The following is an 18,771-nucleotide window of genomic DNA, read 5'->3' as shown; positions in this document are numbered from 1 at the left end:
GTCGTTTATAGTCATTCGGCAAAAACAAATCTTGATCGATTCGTAAAGTTTCTCAATTCTCAATAGGGTTACTTCGAGATAAATAAAGCAAGACATTCTTCAAATAGGATGCAGTGGAAACCGCAAATTTCCTTCAACCCTCGTACTTTCCGACCCTCTGAAGTGGGCGTATTTCTGCGATTTATCGATTATTCAATTGCGGGGTTGTTATCACAAAGGGCAACCGCCCGAATTTTACGCTTCTTTGAGTAAAGCAAATCGACAGATTCAGCTTTTAAACTCAAAGAGGGCGACCGAGGAATCGACGGTGTCCAACGTAAAAAGACTACTTCTTTTTGAACTTAGAATCAGCGCAAAAATTTATGGATCAAGCAGATGTACAGAAAAAACTACAATAATAGATATAACACATGCAAAACGCGTGAACAATATAATAAAGTAAATTTGAAGTGCTTGCAAACATCTGTTATCAATTCCCAATATGCGTAATTAAAATGTTCGCATTCTTTTTGAATTATACATATATTTTTGAAGGCTCTGTATGAAATAATCCAAGTTCCCCGGTAGCTCCTGACCATAAACTGCCTGCCCATTAATTTCTCCTAATTATTAAGCCACACTCCCGTCGGATGCAGCAATATGTTTCTGGCATTGTTGAAGCGGTTAGCGGAAAAATATCGCCCCACTTGAAGAGAGGTGCTCCGGATGCACCCCTCATGGGAAAAAGCGTCGTCCCATTCAAATTCATTGTTTGACAACAATTTTAAGTGTGGAAGATTACTGTCATTTGCGGGATGGCGTCGATAGTTCGTGACAAATTAATAGGCTTTCGCAAAAAAATGCGATAATGGGTGACTTGTGCCCGATATATCGAAACGATTTGGACGCAAAATTTGAATTATTGCCTATAGCAATAAGCTGCTTACTTCTGGGGAAAATCAGCATACAGAAAACAAATTTTGAGGCTTTTAAATCAGCAATTTCTATGATACTTTTTTGTTGTTCTTACGTAAGGTTGGCACATACAAGAGTTATTCCAGCGCGTAGTTCTACTGGCTGTGGCTTTGGCTTGTCTGCATTGCCACTTTTTGCTCAAACATGCTCGAAAGGAAAAAATCAAGAGGCGTCAAATCAAGCGAGCGCGACGGGCATTCAATAAAAGAAAACTACATTTCAAGAAGAATCGTTATGGCACTTAATACTTCAATATTGTGGTTCCTAGTGCTAAGCAAAACAAGTCCAAGATCAACATTTATACCAAAATAATAAAAAATATTCGAACAAATATTCGTACCTACCATTTAAGTAATCTAGAAGAGAAGGAAAAACGTACTATTTTTGTAAAGTACTTATTAAATTTTTACTTCATCATTTTAAAGCTTATAAATTCAACGTGGGCAGAAACCTTTCCAAACACTCTCCCAAAGCAGTCAGTCACACTTTAGACCCTTTTTGAGATATAAAATCTTTTCAGCAATAGTTTTTTCTATAATATAATAAATCACATTTAGTTCAACTGATACAAAATTCAGATTAAATTTAATTCTTTTTAGTTTACAGTCCTGCACACTTTATCTTTTTAAGTTTACATTTGTACGAATGGCTGGTCAAAATCTAAATTAAAAGAAAAAATAAATGGTTAATTGGTAATTAAATTACGATATTTTTCGTGTCAACATATAATTTTTTTTTTATTTTGTTGCACATCCTGAGCAAATACCGAGTACGACAGCGTACAAGCAAAAAAGTAGTAAACAAACGTGGTAAAGCGTAAATAGTGTCATAAAATACTCTAAAACTTACAGTCATTTGCAAACATTCAGACTAAAAGCATCCAATTCATACCGTGACTTTGTAGTAAAATTGAATATCTTGAACTGGAAAAGGCATTTTAAACAAAATTTTTGTTAAGGTTGATTTTATTGAAACTACGATCGATAAAGAATTCAATACTATTTATTCCACGCGTCCAAAATCGCATCAAAATTCGCAACTTCCTACCAATTCACCCTGTATAATTGATAACTATGAATCAAATGTTGGTAAAAAAGTACACGCCATAACTTTTTAATTATTTATTGAAACTTATATCAAGCACTCTGTTACATGAATTTAGAAAACTTCCAAATACGCCTAAATATTAGCAATATTTAAAATATATTTAAAAAATAAACGATGCTTTTAATTAACTGCTGCTATATTATACATCATCAATACAATATACATACTAATATATCATTCTCTATTAACTCTAATATTATTTGCTAATTATCAGATTAAATCCCTCAATAAAAAATCACCTACTGTCGTAGGCATAGTTTCAAACTTAACGCTTACTACACATTAATTAAACACATTCTTACAACACAATCTTTTTAGATTTTTATATTATAGTTTGTGATTATCAGTCTTTTGGTCATTTAACTGTTCGTCGTTGGTGATGTTAAGCGGACATTATTTCCACATACGTGGCCGGGAAAATTCCAACGTTTCCATTACATTCACCCAACCACCAGCCATCGTCTTGTTGTCGATACACCTACAATAAAAAAAACATAAAAATCCGGCTATTTTTCAAAAAAACCGAACTCTTTCACCTTCAGTATGTCTCCAGGACTCAGTAACAATTCGTCTTGCAAATTGGGAGTATACGGATAGATCGCTCTACATTTCGCTATAGGATGCACATTTTCGGTTTCTGTTGGATTATCAGTGCTGCTGCATTGGGACGAAAACTCGTCTAAAAACAATTTATTGAAAGCAATAGAAGAAACTGAAAAAGTTGCTAGCTTTGTCCTGAACTTCACTCCGATTTTTATTTAAGACTTCAAGTTTTTTTTATCAAGTCTAAGTCTTTACAATATTAATAACTTGAACATTTTTAATTAATTTTTAAGTTAATCAATCGCATTTTAAAACAGAAGTGAAAACAATTTATTAGCTATATTGAAGAACAACAAATAAAGTAAACGCGTGTTATTTTGCAGAACAGACAAAGGAATCATAAGTAAAAAGTTAAAATAGTTTCCGATTGATCGGTTTGATGAAATTCTTCCGACTCACCAAAGTCTGAGTCTGGTTGGTTGGAGTTTCCATCAGCAGCACCACGATGCGTCCACTCATCTAAAACGTGATCATCCACGTCGTTAATGTGAGGATCTGAGTTATCAGACTGGTCGGATTTGAGCGATTTTTCGCTGACTGGACTGCGATCGGTCTCGAAAAATTCTTCACGCAACCACTGTGGAACCTTTGAAAGTTTCGCAATATTAAAATCTCTCAAAACTATCAGGATATTTATCATTTCACACATACTTTCAAGACACTTTGCTGTAATCCGGATTTATCGCGAGTAATTGTAATATGTGGCGCTAGTGGATGGCCTGTTCTTGGTCGACTGTCCAACTCTGCCAAAGCGCTTTGCACTTTGTATCTCGCACCTTCAAAGTATGTCAACATGGATTTCATCTGAAAAATATTATTACATTTTGCTTGATGTACAGTTTCGGTGTGTAAACTAATTACTTACATGGTACAGTTTTTCCACCACTGATTGCTGAGAATCTTCGGACCCAAAATTGGGCGTTTGTCTAATGGCCTTTGATAAATTTTCGAGTCCGTTTTTCGACTTGCGCTCCCTTTCAATGTCCTGCCGGATTAGATGCAACAACTTGACCAGAGCCTGAAATTTTCAAATTTATAAACTATAAATATTCTCTACAATTAGTTGATTGCTGCTTCTCATACTGTTTTCTTTGTATTTATTTGCTCTTATTTGGATTTTTTTAAATGCAAAACACGCAAACCAAAAATGATACGTGCGAAGATTTAACAAATTTTAGCCTTTTGCTGCGCATTTTTTTATTCAAATATTCTGTGTTGTTCAATTTATTCATTTGCCGTTCTAGATTTGCTTTATTTTATATATTTATTAATAAGTTTTTCGGGTTTTTAGGCCGTCGTTCGGTGGAATTTCTTCCTGACGTTTCGCAAGCACGAGTGGCTTGCATCATCAGAAGTGGTTTGCTTGAACGCTTACACTGTTCTCATCAGAACCCGCGTTCAGTTCTGCGAACGACGGCCTAAAAACCCGAAAAACCCATTAGTTTCAACGAATGGCCGCGAAAGCCTATCTTTTGATTTGATCATTCTTGTTCCTGTCTGTTTAGATTTCTGCACAAAAGTATGCCAATTTCTGTTGCAATCTTTCCTTCAAATTGTCGTCAATTTATTCCTATGCTGCTCTGAATTTGCTTCTATTTTTATTCTGTAATTTTTCCAGTAGGTATATATTTTTATCAATTTTTATCCGTTACGTACGTAGCACATTGTTTGGTGATTTGTGTTGTTTGCTATTTAGATTTTTTCTGCATAAAAGAAGATACTTTTTAGTCAATATAGTCCCACTTCAGTCTGTATTGGTACACTTTCCAAATTTTTTCTTCACTTAATAGTTTGTTTACTTGCGGGTCGGTTTTAAGGGAAATGTTTCAAGCAAACTTAAACATTTATAATTCATTATTTAGTTATTACCTGTTTCCTCCTTTCGCGGTTCATAGCTAAAGTGATATGTTCGCAATAAAAGTCGGGCAAAAGTTGTTCAGATACTTGTTGAGATGTTTGCCTCAAAGTCTGGAAAGTAGCGAGGTCTTTAGCGGGATCTGCAGCCTCTATTGGTGCTTTTAGCCGATCTGTAGCCTAAAAAAAGCAACGCTTATGTATGTTGGCGATGTTTTCTTCGATTTGACTGATTAAGCTCGGGAATGTTCTCATTTACCTCGATTAATCGGGGATGAAGATCATTATTGTGTCTAAGATACGACGTTAAGACGGCTTTCAGATTATTCAATCTGTCCTCTTCCAGCGATTGAAACATGTTTACTCCTTTTAACACTGATGATTCCCACTCCAGTCTGAATCAAATAATTTTTGTGAACATTTTGTTGGTTTTTCGCTCAGATTAAATCTTAATCGCATTAGGTTTGCATTATGAACTACTCCTACCTCGCTCTTTCAGCTCTGACACAAAGAGTGTAATATTCGATATCGGCTTTCTTAACTGCATCTTCCGCTTTCTTCTTCTTGCCCTCCAACTAGAACAAAAACAAAATTATTAGTTTATTGAAATCAGTAATGTTGTTTGTTCGATTGCTCTTTAATGGCTCAATTTTTTAAGGAGACATCTGGACGTTATTCGAAAAACGTAAAAATAGCTATGTTTATATTGGCACACATATATTTTAATGCTGTATTCACGTAGGTAGGCTGGAACTATTCGCTAATCAAGGCTTTTTAATGCTTAGCGAATCGATTCTATTATTCTTGCAATTACTTAAAATCGCTGCAATTTCTTCACTTAATGACTAGCATTGTTGATGAAGAGTTTGAAACTTAAGCAGGTTGCTGTTCGATTACACGCTTTCACGGTTGATCGTTTCCATGATATGCCTTGATGTGATTTACCTTTTAATCCGGAGATAAATTCAACTTTTTGCGTTCTTACACCTGATCCAACTGAGGTCCTTCTTAATCTACCACGACGAGTTTTTATCGCATTATATAAGCACAAGAATTATTTGTTAATTAGGAGCACTGTTTTCGATTCCCGGTACTTTTGCTAGAGAAGTAGGCGAAAAGTCCAAAGTTATGTGCCAGAATGTTTTATGGCAACCATTAACTTGACGCCAAAAGAGTTGTTAGCCGAAGAATAATTAAAAGACAAAGTTCATATTTTGGGTCATGAAATGTAGACAAAAACTTACTAAAAGAAGCAGAAGAAAGAATTGATTGGAAAAGTCAAATTACGCATTTAAATAAAAGAAAAATAATTCACTCAAACATTGCAGAATTTCTGTGTTCACAGCTGAAACACATAACTACTTGACTTACTTTAGCGTTTTCCTTATCTGCGGAATTTTGACGATGCGCCAGCTGAATCAGACTTGCACTTTTCGACAACCTGCAATAATAATCAGCTTTAGTAGTTCACCATATTGCAATCCTCATATGAAAAATTGAGTGAGTTTTGCAAAAAAGCCCTTAAAAACTGTTAAGTAAATTTCAAACCATTGAAACTTACGTTTGCTTTCCGAACTTCGACGTATCTATAACAGCAGCATCTTGCAACTTCTCATTATCCCTGGCACACGCATGGCTATGTTTTTTACCTTTAGCTTCAGCGGCTCTCCAATCACCCAAAAATCTGGCTGCTTTTTCCACAGCGGTTTCACACTGCTTTCTCGATCTAAAGCATCCACACATGGCGAAAACCCCCCAAAAAACACCCCAATTCCAGCACATACCTATGCTGACTTTCCGTTAAGTTTCTCAACGGTTTCGCAGTTTCTTCTAGCAGCGAGTGACCGGCCAATCTATGTGATTCTGCCTTGGTTTCTAATTCTATCGCTACAGCTTTCCAGGCATCGTTCAGACCTCCTACGCCATCTCTACACGCTCTAGAAAGTTTGGCACTGAGCTTCGAAAGATTCTTCGCGTATTGGGTTTCTGCGTCAGCCCTAAATCAATCAAGGTAAGTTTCATAGGAACACTGAACTTGCAGTTGTGGCTGCTACAAGATGAAGTTTACGCTCATACCTTTCTTGTAAGATTGTAGCTAGTTCTTTGCAGAAGTCGCTTCCTTGCTTCACGTAGCGCCTTAAGTCCTCGAAGCCATTTTGCCCCTGGAAAATTACACTTTGTTCAACTTTATCACTTCTTCAAGAATCTGAATATATTGCTTTACTATTCTGAAGAACATCAACGGAAATTTTCTTCATTTTTCACTGAGTTCCTAAAGTATTTCTGTAAATATGACCAGCAGCTTTGAAGACGATTGTCATACTTTTACTCACCATTTGAAGAAAAAAAACACAAACTCTACATCTCGAAAGTTACAACTGTATCTTTAATAGCTTTCCGTTTGTTCTAATCAATAACGACAAGATCCGATGACCAAAGAATCGTTTTATCAAATGATTTGCTTTCAATTATGTCCGTTAATTAGCTGAGCAATTGGACGCTCTTGCCATGATGGTAAAAGAAAAACAGTTGAGGAAGTGGAGCGTGGTAGAAACGCTTTTTTACGGAGTATTGCTCATTTCAAATGAATCAAGAGCGACGGGTATTGAATTATGGCCAGTTAAGCAAATACCAGGTTTTTTCTTAAATTGCAGATTTATTAGCTGAAGCAACAGTTCAGGACAGTAGCAATTGATAAATCAATGCAAACAATGCAATACAAAATTGATAGTTCTGTTTCTGCGTTTTCAAAAGACCGTTTTATCCAGCGTAAAATCAGTTACACGGATTTTTCTACTGCTTACTTTCAAAAAAAGTTCAGCTATCAATTGTTGTGAACCGAGCAGAATCGGGCAAGACATCAAGTTAGATTTTCTCTTGTCTAAGGCTCTTAGGAATTAATGATGAAAGCAAATTTTACGTAAATTTTGTTCTACTCTTAAGCTTCAGTTCTTACTTTTATACATAGCGAAGGTAAACAATTCTATACTAATTCAGCGATTCTAATATGGTTTGACGATGGCTAAAAAATCGAAACGTAATATTAACATAATCATGGCTCAGTGAACAGTTAAAATTTTCACTTAAATGACCGAAAATGTCAAAATAAACATAACAAGCACAATCAGGAAGGTAATTCATCAACAATGAAAATGTGTGCGAATTGGAGCATCATGAAGACACTACAAGCATTAAATAGTTGCTTGTTTCACGCATTAAATATAAAAGTGATTTGAGTATTTGCCTATGAAAGTTTTTTGCCAAGCAAAGTCTAGAGGCTGCAAGAAATGTCTGAAAATTATCGTCCTTGAAACAATTCATTTGAAGATTGATTGAGCAACATGAAAAAACATGATGGTTCAGGTCAGAAAGTTGACGAACATTTCAAAATGAATCAAACTAGATTTTTTCAGCATATTAATTACAAAAATTTCATAAAAATCAACCGTGACAGGCGTTTACGTGTCGAACAAATTAACGTAAGGCGATTAATAATACAAGTTCGCTTCGAATTTTAAAGCAATTAAACCCAGGCGACGACAGCAATTTCGACAAAGTAAATTATTTGAACCATTAATTGACCTTCTCAACTAGTACAGGTAATAAAAGGTATTTTCATCAAACTGATATTGAAGCTTACACAGCAAAAGGAAAAGTTCAAGGCATTTGAACAGTCCAGCTGTCTCGGAAGCGATTTATTATGCGAATCTGAGTCTTTGAGAGTCGGAACTAGTTGAGGATTTGAAGGAAATATCACCTCTGCCTGATGAGAAAAACCATTAAAATAAATTATAAATGAAGAATTTTTCAAGTAGCGAGGAAATTAACAAAAAAATGAAAAAATCTGAATTTTTAAAAATTGAGAAAATGCATTCTACACCAACTGAATGGATAAACAAAGACAATAGTAATATACGAAAAGAGGAACTATAATTGCTATTTCCTTTGCAAAAGAACAACAATATTTAGAATTTAAGTTCTGCTGTAGACCATTTTAAAATTTCCATATGTAAATTCGCATAATCACGAGATCCACTTGTTACTGATAAGAGCGACTAGAGTAAACGTTAAGTACATATCTACCTGCTTAGAATCCCGATATGTTTTATATTTAAATCGGTTCCTCCATTTAAAAATGAAAAGTTTAGGCATGGGCATGAAGAATGTTTTATTTGTTTCCCACAACGCGAACTAAACTCAACACCAAACAGCTTCGATAATCGATAAGTTTTGAACGCTATCAGGCGAAAGATTATTTTTATTAATCTATAATCCACTTACATACAATTTTCTCCTAGAAGTATCCAATTTAGACAAAAATTGATGATTTTAACTCTTACCATTTACAAAGTTTAGTTAAACAAATCTTTTGTTGGAATACGTTAAGCAGAAAAAGTGTTCTAAATGTCTATTATAAATGATAGAATGATGAAATAAAACATAGACAACAATATATAATAGACAAACCAGTTGCCATAATTTTTTCCCTTTATTTATTATAATCATTGTACGTACTTTCCTGACTGTGTATTTCGTATTTCGCTTTGTGTTGCAAAATGGACAAAATTAATAGTCCAAATACATGCCAAGGCGTAATTTTATTAAGATTATTATTTATTAGGCGCTTATTTAAGATCTTTCTCAAACCTTTCAGCTTAATGGAAAAATGTAAACAACATAAGTTATACAAAGCATCCACAAAAATATTACCAATACGTTATTTTGCTTATTTTGAAACAACTTTAGCTTATATAAAAATGGCGCATAACTCAACTTTATGTACAATTTCTTAAACTCTTAAAAACCAAACTCCAAAAAACCCAAACTAACCCAAAGAGAGCATTTCTGAGATACAGGGAGTCAAGATTAACAATATTGTTCTATTTTTGAGTTCGAATTTCTGCAGTTTTTAAAATATTTAAATAAAATTCCATTTCGATGGGTCAAACGATCGCTAGAATCAATAGGGTAATTTTTTCAGCGGTATGTACGTGATTTATCATTTCATATACTTTTCGATAACTGATTTCAAAGTAACGCGATTACTAGATTAGATTTTCTGTTATTTTAACATAAACTTTAAAATTTCACTAAAAACATACATATTGGTGTTGTTAATCTAATGGTATTTTCTTTGTAAACTGTCTATAACCATGTAAGTTTTCCTGACTGTATTTCCAATTTTAAGATAAACAATCTTCCTGGGTTTCAGTCATTTATTTAGTCAATTTTCTTAAAAACTTTTCGGTGTTTTTCCACCATCATCAGTTGAAACTGAATCCCAGGAAGATTGTTTATATTAAGACTGTTTATAATGAGACAGTGCTGGAAATAAGGACAACGCCAAAACGTGAAACAAAATATCTAGCAATAATACTAGACAAAAAACTGAAACTTACTAAAAACACCCAAAATGTAAGAATGAAAGTAATCAAAAGGAGAATGCACTTTGGACTGAACACTCTGACTATGGACAGAATGTACACACATTGAGAGCCAACGCATCCAATAAAACTAAACAACAGAACATGCCACTAAGATCAATAAGGAGAATAAGGCAAAATCTCCAAGCAGTTAAACATTGAATAGAATGAAAAAGGGAAGCCTAGATAGAAAACGGTCTAATATATTGCAAAAAAAATTGAATCTAAGACTAAAACAACATAATACAGATACCTTGTATAATTTACCAGTTGCCAAAACAAGAAACACCTTAAAAATAAAGTTAATAATTTCGAACGAAAAAAGGGGCATACTTATATTAACGTATAACTATTCTGTTATTAGGACATGTTGATGAATCACTGTAAATGATGCGCATATTTGCCGCTCTCTGTACAATATTCATTTCCAAGGTTTACACATTACCAGCAAATCGATAAAATGTTCATCAAAATTGTTCAAATGAAATACCATTATCAAAAATGAGAAATAAACACATAATTTGCAAAACAGTTAGCTAAAAATTCGAATAATTACCTCTGGAACAAACACCAATTTCTTCTTAAATGCACTTTTGATGGTTGAAAAATCGAACTCTTCCTTTTTATCCTCACTGAGTTCACTAGCTTTGCTCATCGGTGAATAATTGTCGGTATCACTAACATCGTTCGATACTCGGCCGTTTAATTCGTCACTAGTGTTCAGTTGATACTCGATGTCACTCGCTCTAAGTTTCGGCCTGGGAAAAGTCGGCGTTTGCTTCTCCACCACTGGCGAATTAGCACAACTGCTGTTCTTTGGACTGTCCACATCCGACGAAGACACACTCCGCCTTCTATGGGTCGCTTTGGGCGAAAAGATTTTGGTGGTGCTTTGAAACACTTTTTTGCACTTATTCTTCGAGCTTTTATACATTTCTTCCAAGTTCAACGCGAGCTTGTCCCGTTCGCTAAAAGCTCCCACTCTCTGCTGAGAGGCCTGCTCAGAAATCATATGGCTCATCTTTGTTTTGAAATTGTTCCATGAGTCAATGGCCTTTTTCGGCTTTCTGAGCAATGTTGCTCTGCGCTCTTTGGCTGGCAGCTGACTGCGCGTTCGGCAATAATCGAAACTTTCTGAATTGTTAGAGCTGGAATTTAGATGGGATTCGGCCAGCTTTTGCCTTGCAATGTCCACTTGACTGCACGATATGTGCTCAATGCTAGAATGATTAGATTTGGAAATTTCCGAATTCATACTTTCCGGATCGAAGTCATTCATGGATTGAGATAAGCGATGCTGAACTTTCAGACTTCTGGGTACTTTGTAGAAGCCATTGTCGTCGTCGTCTTCATCGTCTAGGTCATGTGTTCGCAAATTTGGGTCACTTCCAGATTTGACGATAGTCATGCTTTCACGACTTCTCGACCCCAGAATCTCCGATTGGCTTCCGAATTCTTGGGACGGATGCTTTTCGAGCAATTCACCTTCTTCTTCAATGTTCCTGAGGGCTTCCACGATGTCTTCATCTCGGAGAGTGCACTCCGGGTCATTTTCCAAACTAGATAAGCTGGGCTCTTTCAAAGTAATGTTCACCTCCGTTTTCTTGGTACACCTGACGGAATCTGGGGCTGGCGCCTCCTGGCAAGGTCCTTGATTTTCATAAATGCTCTCCTCCGGATATGCGCTCTTTTTTTCGCAGAACTTGAAGCTAATTTTCGGCACGTCATACTCGAATCGGCTGTTATTCTTGTCGATGTTCTTCGGCTCTTCGACATCTACGTATATTTCCTGATCCGTTTCGTTCTCACTGGCGCTTCGCTTAATATCCAAACACGTGGTTCTGTCTTGGGCATCTTGAAACTGCTCATCCACGCCAGTACTAGATGAACTGCTCGAACCGCTATCCACATAAATACTATTCGGTAAACTTCTACCTTTATCAAATTCTAATTGAGCTTCTTGGAAATCGTAAAATCCCGATGATCGTTTCGATGTTTTGTCGGAGTCATCGAGCGTTGATGGTGATCGTCTGAACACGGGCGAGCTGAGATTAGGAACTGTGATGCGCCACTCTTTTTTCGTTATTTTATTGCAGAATTTCTTCATGTTCTATCACATAATTCGACGCACCTTTACTAAGAGAAAACGTGTAATCAAGCTAAACGAACAGTGAAACTGATGAGATTTTCAGGCTTGGTAGGCCAGAATCTTTTCCAGGCCTACATAAAATCCCGAGAAACTCACCAGTTTCGCAATGGCCGTGAAAGTCTAACTTTTTTGGTAAAAGAACATTGTAATATCGGTGTCACTTGATGCTGTACCAAAATATCACACTAAACAGACGCAGGTATTGAAACGTAAAACATGCAAAAGTTCGAAGGCATTTTAATGCCTGGTCGTGGAACCATTAATGTAATTGCCATGGATGGTCGTTCCATTATACTAGACAGGCAAATACATGGGTGAATTGATTAGTTAAGCAGTGAACGTAGATAATGACGAAAATTAATTTGATTTATAAATCGCAATGAAAATTTCGATTTGATTTCATATTCTGAAATAGTTGTCCCGAATGCAACTGTATTTTATTCTGAAAGACGAACGGTATCATTCATATTTTACTGTGTTCTTTCAATTTCACCTTCTGGTCCTCGTTAAATGGGTAAATAAATAAACGACACGGTGGGCCCTTTTAAAATGCCAGATTTGGGACCATTTTTCTCTAAAATCTTAACTGTTTTCCACATCGTATGGGAGGTGAATCTAAAACAGATTGCTAAAACGAATTGCATCCCAGGACCGATCGACACTCTAGACATTAGTTGTTAATTTTTATTCACCAGTGGACTTTTTAGACTCATTAGCAGTATTAAAAAACTTTCGTTAAATCCCTGGTACTTTTGCAAAATATAATTCCATTGTATTGGACACATCGTTGTCCACATTACCAGTGTCTATGTATTGAAAATTGAAGGCCATCCATTGTGGTTTTGCAGTTATCAATAGATTAGATCATGCTTGGATGCAGAAAAAACACCGGTTTTTAATGGAATTTTCGCTTGAAAATATTAGGGCACTGATGGGCAATTAAAGCTACTTTTAGCGCAACCTATGGCTGGAATATTCGAAACTGCTTGGAACAATTGAATTTTTCCAGCATGAATTAACATTTTTTTTGAAAAATCTCATGAGCTACGAACAATTGTATCTAATCCTGCTTCGGCTGGTCATTGTTACAATATCTATGATATTGTTGAACAATCAGTGTGCAAGAATAGCAGTTGTTACATAAAAACTGGCAATAATGATAAAGCACATATAAGTTTTCGGCATGGAATAATTAAATTTTGCTAGTAATCCTGTAGGGAAATATTGCAAAACGCTCTTGAAATTGGCACACACTATTGATCGATTATATTGATACATTGATGACTTTTTTATGTAACCTTTGCAAAGTCATTGGTTCCTTTCGCAATTTGTTCTATAATTAATAGCTAAAAGCAAAGTTGAACAGAACAAATCATATAAAAACTGTGTGTTATTTGGATTTTAAACATAATTGGTTTGTAAAAAATTGGTATAAAAACACACACTCAGAGGTATTTTAGATGTTTTCAAGCTTAATGAAGAAAAGAGGTCTAAAAATTGCTCATTCTCTATATACAGTGTGTTCAATAATAAAGTTTTAATAACAAAGCGAGGAATGACGCAAAAATAATTATTAAAATTAAACTCCTCAATGGAACCGTGTGATTTCTTCAGTCAGTTGGATGTAAATAGGTAAAGTGAGATCAAAGGAATTAGAACAATTGCGCAAACGAATTGAGGAGCGACACAATTATTAATTAATCAATCAGTTTTAAAATTGGTCAAAGTATTAACATTTCCCTTGTTGAAAATCAAGCTAATATTGATTTATTGAGCAGTTTCCGTGTAAACAAACGTTAAAAAAATGTATGTTAAGTAAAAATATTTCTTTGGGTGCGCTGTAACTATCAGCTCACCTTAATTATTACATAAAAAATATTCGATAAAAGTGCAATGACTTTTTAATATTTTGGGGCGTGCCATGATTGCAATAATCTAGGTTTGTAACTTTTAAACGATTTTAGCATCTCTGCACCATGACTTCAATTATTAACCGTATTAAGGCTAACTAAATCAAGAGTTTAGTGTGTTATATAAATATTAATGTTTGGCTTGTAATGCTTGTAGCGGGCCGCACATAAGCAATGGATATTGAGAAATATTATTTGGTTACAAAAAACCACACCCAGGCATTATCGTGTCTTCATTTTGCAATAACAAGTGAACAATCTACAGGTGGAAATTTATTATGAGCGTTCATTGTGGTCTATAAATCACAGAAATCCTTTAAAATTTTGGTCCATAAAATTTTATTTTGCAAAGACATTCACCGAAATTATCAGCTTTGCTTCTTTTCTCTTGTACGAAAGTGTTATCGATCGATAAAACGGGCTAAAGCTGATTGGGGGTGGTTTTATGTTCCCACCCTTGGCAAACATGCAACCACCATCTGATTCGAAATCAGCTGCAGCGTCATATGCGAACTATCAACAATTTTTACAGAATCCGACCCCATCATGCTGTTTATTGTACCAGATGGAAGACGCCAGGTGATTGAAAAGAACAGTAACCGGTACCCGAATCGATTGCGTACCAAGTCAAAAGGTTACGGCGGCTTTGAAACTACCGTAAAGTAGCTGGTGAAAAACCTTTGTGGAAGCTAAAAGTTCGAATGAAGTCACTTTGGATTTTGAAATTTTTGTGCAAATTTGCAACTTCGTCATTGGCCAGAGGAAGCTAAAAAATCAACATTAGTAAACATAATTAGATTGAAACCAGGTTGGAAAATTTGATATTGAACAACAGGAAATATGGAAAAATGATTTTATTGCCGATGAAGAGAAAACATTTGTCTTCTATTACAAAACGACGGACGCAGAACAGAATAGCTAATAAAGGGACGACCCTAAAAGATCAAACCATTAGCAAATTTATCAAAGAAAAAATACACACTGGGGCCGTGTTTAGAAGGGTCGGACTTTGCACACCCTAATAAACTGGATGGATAAAATGGATCGATAATCAAAATATAAATGCAGACCAAAATTTGTATCAGAAGGCTTGTTTTAAGAATGAAAGACTAGCTACGATGATATAAAACATAGGCGTGTTTTGTTGGTGTTTAAATTGCGTCACCCTGTATAATTAATCCACATGTTTGTATGAGCAAATATCATTATTATCTAGGTAAATAGGCTCGACCTAACAAGCTAAGCGTCGGCATAGTTGCTATTAAAACCAAATCAATAGAATTAATCCTTAGATAATCTTGCTTATAAAAAGTGTGTAGGTACTCGACAGAGTCAATGATCGCTAGTTAATAATTGTTTCAGGAAATTCAACTCTCTTCTCAATCTATGAGTATTTTTATAGTTGCAAGTGGCTTTTGCGATAAAACTTCATTTTAAAATGCATTTATCTATGAGATTCTTAATGTAGATTATGGTGTTTTATTTGTTCTACTTGAAATTTGTATGAAGTGTATTTTATTTTTCTAATTGCTAATCTCAGAAGCGCTTTATTTTCAACTCACGTCCGAACCGGTCAAAAAATACGTTTTTATACATAAAATAACTACACTTTTGATAAATTGAACAAACCACAGCGAATATTTTCTGGTAAAACTTGCACATTTACAGTGATTTTTCATGATTAATAGTAGCATATCTTTGGTTCGTCACACCGGATCTCGTTTATTCACTTATTCACTCTTATTGCGCGTATTTTGTCGAATTGATGATAATTATTCATCGTTGCGTACCAGATGAGGCACTTGAACATTTGTTACAAGTTTAACATTTATTGAAGCCTTTTCTATTATTTTTTCCTTTTTTGTTCATCTTATAGTGGCATGGAGCATCCACACAATCCAGAGTTGTAAAACAGCAGCTCTGGGTTAAACATGTTCAATCTTGATTTTGCTATCCAAGTCGGTTTTAATTAAACTTGAATAAAAATGTTTCGATAAACCATAACAAGGTGTTCTATTAACTGTAGAATACATATGAAAAGTAAACGAATGAGAAACAAATGAGTAAGCCGCAATTTTTCACTGAAAATAGTGAATAGTTCAAAAGTGTTCAAATGTTCAGGAACTAGAACATATTTAACTTTTACACGCAAGAGTTATTTTGGGCAATTGATATAATTTACTTTCAGATGCTTTTAACGACATTTTGAAGATTGTTTACTTATTTTTGGAGCTACGTTTGCAGGATGCTCTGCATTGAAAGTGATTATCAATTTCTGATTGCTTTCACTGAGCTTTTTAAAATCCACAATCCAAAATGAGAAAAAAGGGACAAAATGGTCTAATCAAATTAATAACATGATATAACTTGATCATATAGAACTATTAGAATTAAAACATTAAAACGGAGACATTTATCTTAATATTAAAAAGTTTAGTAAGGACTACAGACAATTGGTTTTTCAAATATGGAAAAAAACGTTTAATGGCTTTTAGATATATTATATCGTAAAGTTTATGTCCTTTTTAATGGAATTATGAAGGACTTTTTCTGTTATGTATTGGAACCTTGCACATGCAGATTGTTAGTATCTGGACGCAACAAATATATTTAAGCACTCACACTTTTTACTAGGGATCTGTAATGTATAAACGCAACTGTTGCTGAAGTAAATTGAATAAAGTTTCTTATTTTGTTAGGGATTTTCAATATTTTTCGACGACTGTATTGGACTTAGCCTACAGCTTAAAAAGTTCAATCACATGTTGCAATCTAGAGCGGTTATCTTTCCCAATCTTACACAGTACATTCTATTGCTTTCTGCCTTCCCACATTTGGGTATTTGCTCAAAAGATTATAAAGCCAGATTTGTTTGCTGGCAGCAAACATTACACTGTGCTTGTGTACAGCCAAAATGTGGCCTTGATTTTATTATATCTGAATTAAAAATGTTGCCTGCAGATCCTTGTTACTTCAAGGTAATCTGCACAAAAGTCGTAAATTTTCAGTAAATCGATGGGAGTTTTCCAGTTGGTCTAAATAGATGGATGTATTCCAGTAACACATATATGTGCAGTAATAGATATTTTTGGATCGGAAGATATAAATAAAAACATTCGAAAATACACAACGCGAAAACAGCAGGATTTCGGAATTTTATAAATTCGAGTTTTTTGATAATTCACTAAATTATAATACAAGTATTTTTTCGTTTGGGAACTGTTTAGTTGAGACTTGGAAAGTGCATTTTTTTAAGATTCAGGTAAATATTTCCTTGCGATTTCATGTTCCTCAGTACCTGCCGTTTCATATTTTCCTATCGGTCTTTCAGGAAAAGCTAAATCATAGCAGCATTATTAGGTAACAGTCGCCCTTCAAAACTGCATTCCTTTGATTAACCTCCTGATAATTTCACTGATAAAGTGACACCAATACTACAACATTCTGTAGGAAAATTAGTTTAAAATGAAGTGAATAAATTGTAAGAAGTCAATAATTTTTGGAATTCGCATATTTGCAGCAAACGCTGTTCTGGACGGTAGAAAATATATCAAATTTTTTCGTTTGCTGATATATTTCCATTTATTCCCGTTCAATATCTGCTTCAGAAATTTTCTCAGATCTTCAGGGAATATTCCACGCACATCACTATAGCCAAAAACACTTACAAATCACTTTGATCGCACTTGATGCTACACTGTAGAACACACTCATTCACTTTTTACGGCTGTTCCATTAATTTTTTCGAAACTGTTCCCGTTTTCCGCCTTTTTGTAACTTCGGAAGCGAGTTGTGCCAGCTGAGACCAACGCAGTGTCGTCGAGAGCTAAAAATCGGTTCGTGGTGTTTCCACGCTATTATTATCACATGTGGGACTCCTCCTTTGCTAATAACGCATATAGAGTAAACTGGGTCTGGGACTGATTGCACCAAAGCGAAAAATAGCTCGAAAGTTTTGCAAATAATAATTGAGCAAACCGGCAGAGGAAAATGGTTTCATGATTAATTTTGGGGGCTTCAAAGCGTCTTAGAAAGACTAGGGCGAAATAAAACATTTTTCGCAAATCTGGCATTGGAGATTTAAGTTTTGAACAAATACACTACTTCTACTAACTGAATATAAGGCGAAAATCCCAGAAATAGCTGAAGAACAAGCGTAAAATATCTCCCAGAAAAGCTTGGCTGGAAAAGTTGTCGCTTAAATTTGCCACTTTTCATTTTGCAAGAAATGTATAAAAATGCTGCGTAGGGAAATTTAAGCCAATCTTGTGAAAGCAATAAGTACTTAAACTATAAAGAAACTACGGAGAATATTCACTAATTATATGACAATAAGACTAACAAATAACAAGACACTGTGTTCTATGTGTGCCACAGAGGCAAGGCTTGCAAATAATAAATAAAATTATATTTTAATACACAAATCGTGTACTAAAATTTGAAGTAAAGCAATTAAAGCCACAGAGAAGTAAAAAAAATTCCCAGTCTCACTCAAAGTAAAATGTGTCGAAAGAAAACAGGCATCAGTTTTTGAGTTTGCACGAGTGAAGGATCTTATGAGAATTTTGCAACAGCAGGAAAACATGCGATAACAATTTGTAGTGAATATTTAAAGAAACACAAATTTGGGAACCCAGCTATTGAATAAAATCAAGATAATAACAAAATTTGAAAATCTTTAACACAGTAACACTAAGTAGAGACAAAATTGAAACTTTTAACTAGAAAAATAAAAAATTCAAAACCACATACTCAATAAACACCTAAGGTT

At 34.8% G+C, this 18,771-nt stretch overlaps 1 protein-coding gene across 4 annotated transcripts; it reads right to left on the bottom strand.

Moving 5' to 3' along the window:
- Positions 1-2,062: 2,062 nt before the first annotated feature.
- On the bottom strand, positions 2,063-17,883 carry LOC109537470. Of its 4 annotated transcripts, none has more exons than XM_048665079.1 (14): positions 17,669-17,883; positions 10,498-12,077; positions 6,595-6,680; positions 6,303-6,515; positions 6,080-6,244; positions 5,890-5,959; positions 5,005-5,093; positions 4,778-4,913; positions 4,534-4,698; positions 3,530-3,682; positions 3,316-3,468; positions 3,064-3,250; positions 2,598-2,740; positions 2,063-2,539 (listed from the first exon to the last, which is right to left on the bottom strand). In XM_048665079.1, the coding sequence occupies exons 2-14, from the start codon at positions 12,046-12,048 to the stop codon at positions 2,444-2,446; spliced, it is 3,207 nt and encodes a 1,068-aa protein (XP_048521036.1). In that variant the 5' UTR covers positions 12,049-12,077; positions 17,669-17,883; the 3' UTR covers positions 2,063-2,443. The 4 variants fall into 4 exon arrangements, with proteins under 4 accessions (XP_048521036.1, XP_048521038.1, XP_048521037.1 ...); XM_048665081.1 differs by having other exon boundaries at positions 10,498-12,072; XM_048665080.1 differs by lacking the exon at positions 17,669-17,883 and adding an exon at positions 12,187-16,402.
- Between the last annotated feature and the right edge of the window lie 888 nt (positions 17,884-18,771).

The sequence above is a fragment of the Dendroctonus ponderosae genome, unplaced genomic scaffold (assembly GCF_020466585.1).
Source record: "Dendroctonus ponderosae isolate FM_Combo_2020 unplaced genomic scaffold, Dpon_F_20191213v2 Dpon_F_20191213_3, whole genome shotgun sequence".
NCBI lineage: Eukaryota > Metazoa > Arthropoda > Insecta > Coleoptera > Curculionidae > Dendroctonus > Dendroctonus ponderosae.
This window is presented reverse-complemented; position numbering and strand designations above follow the sequence as displayed.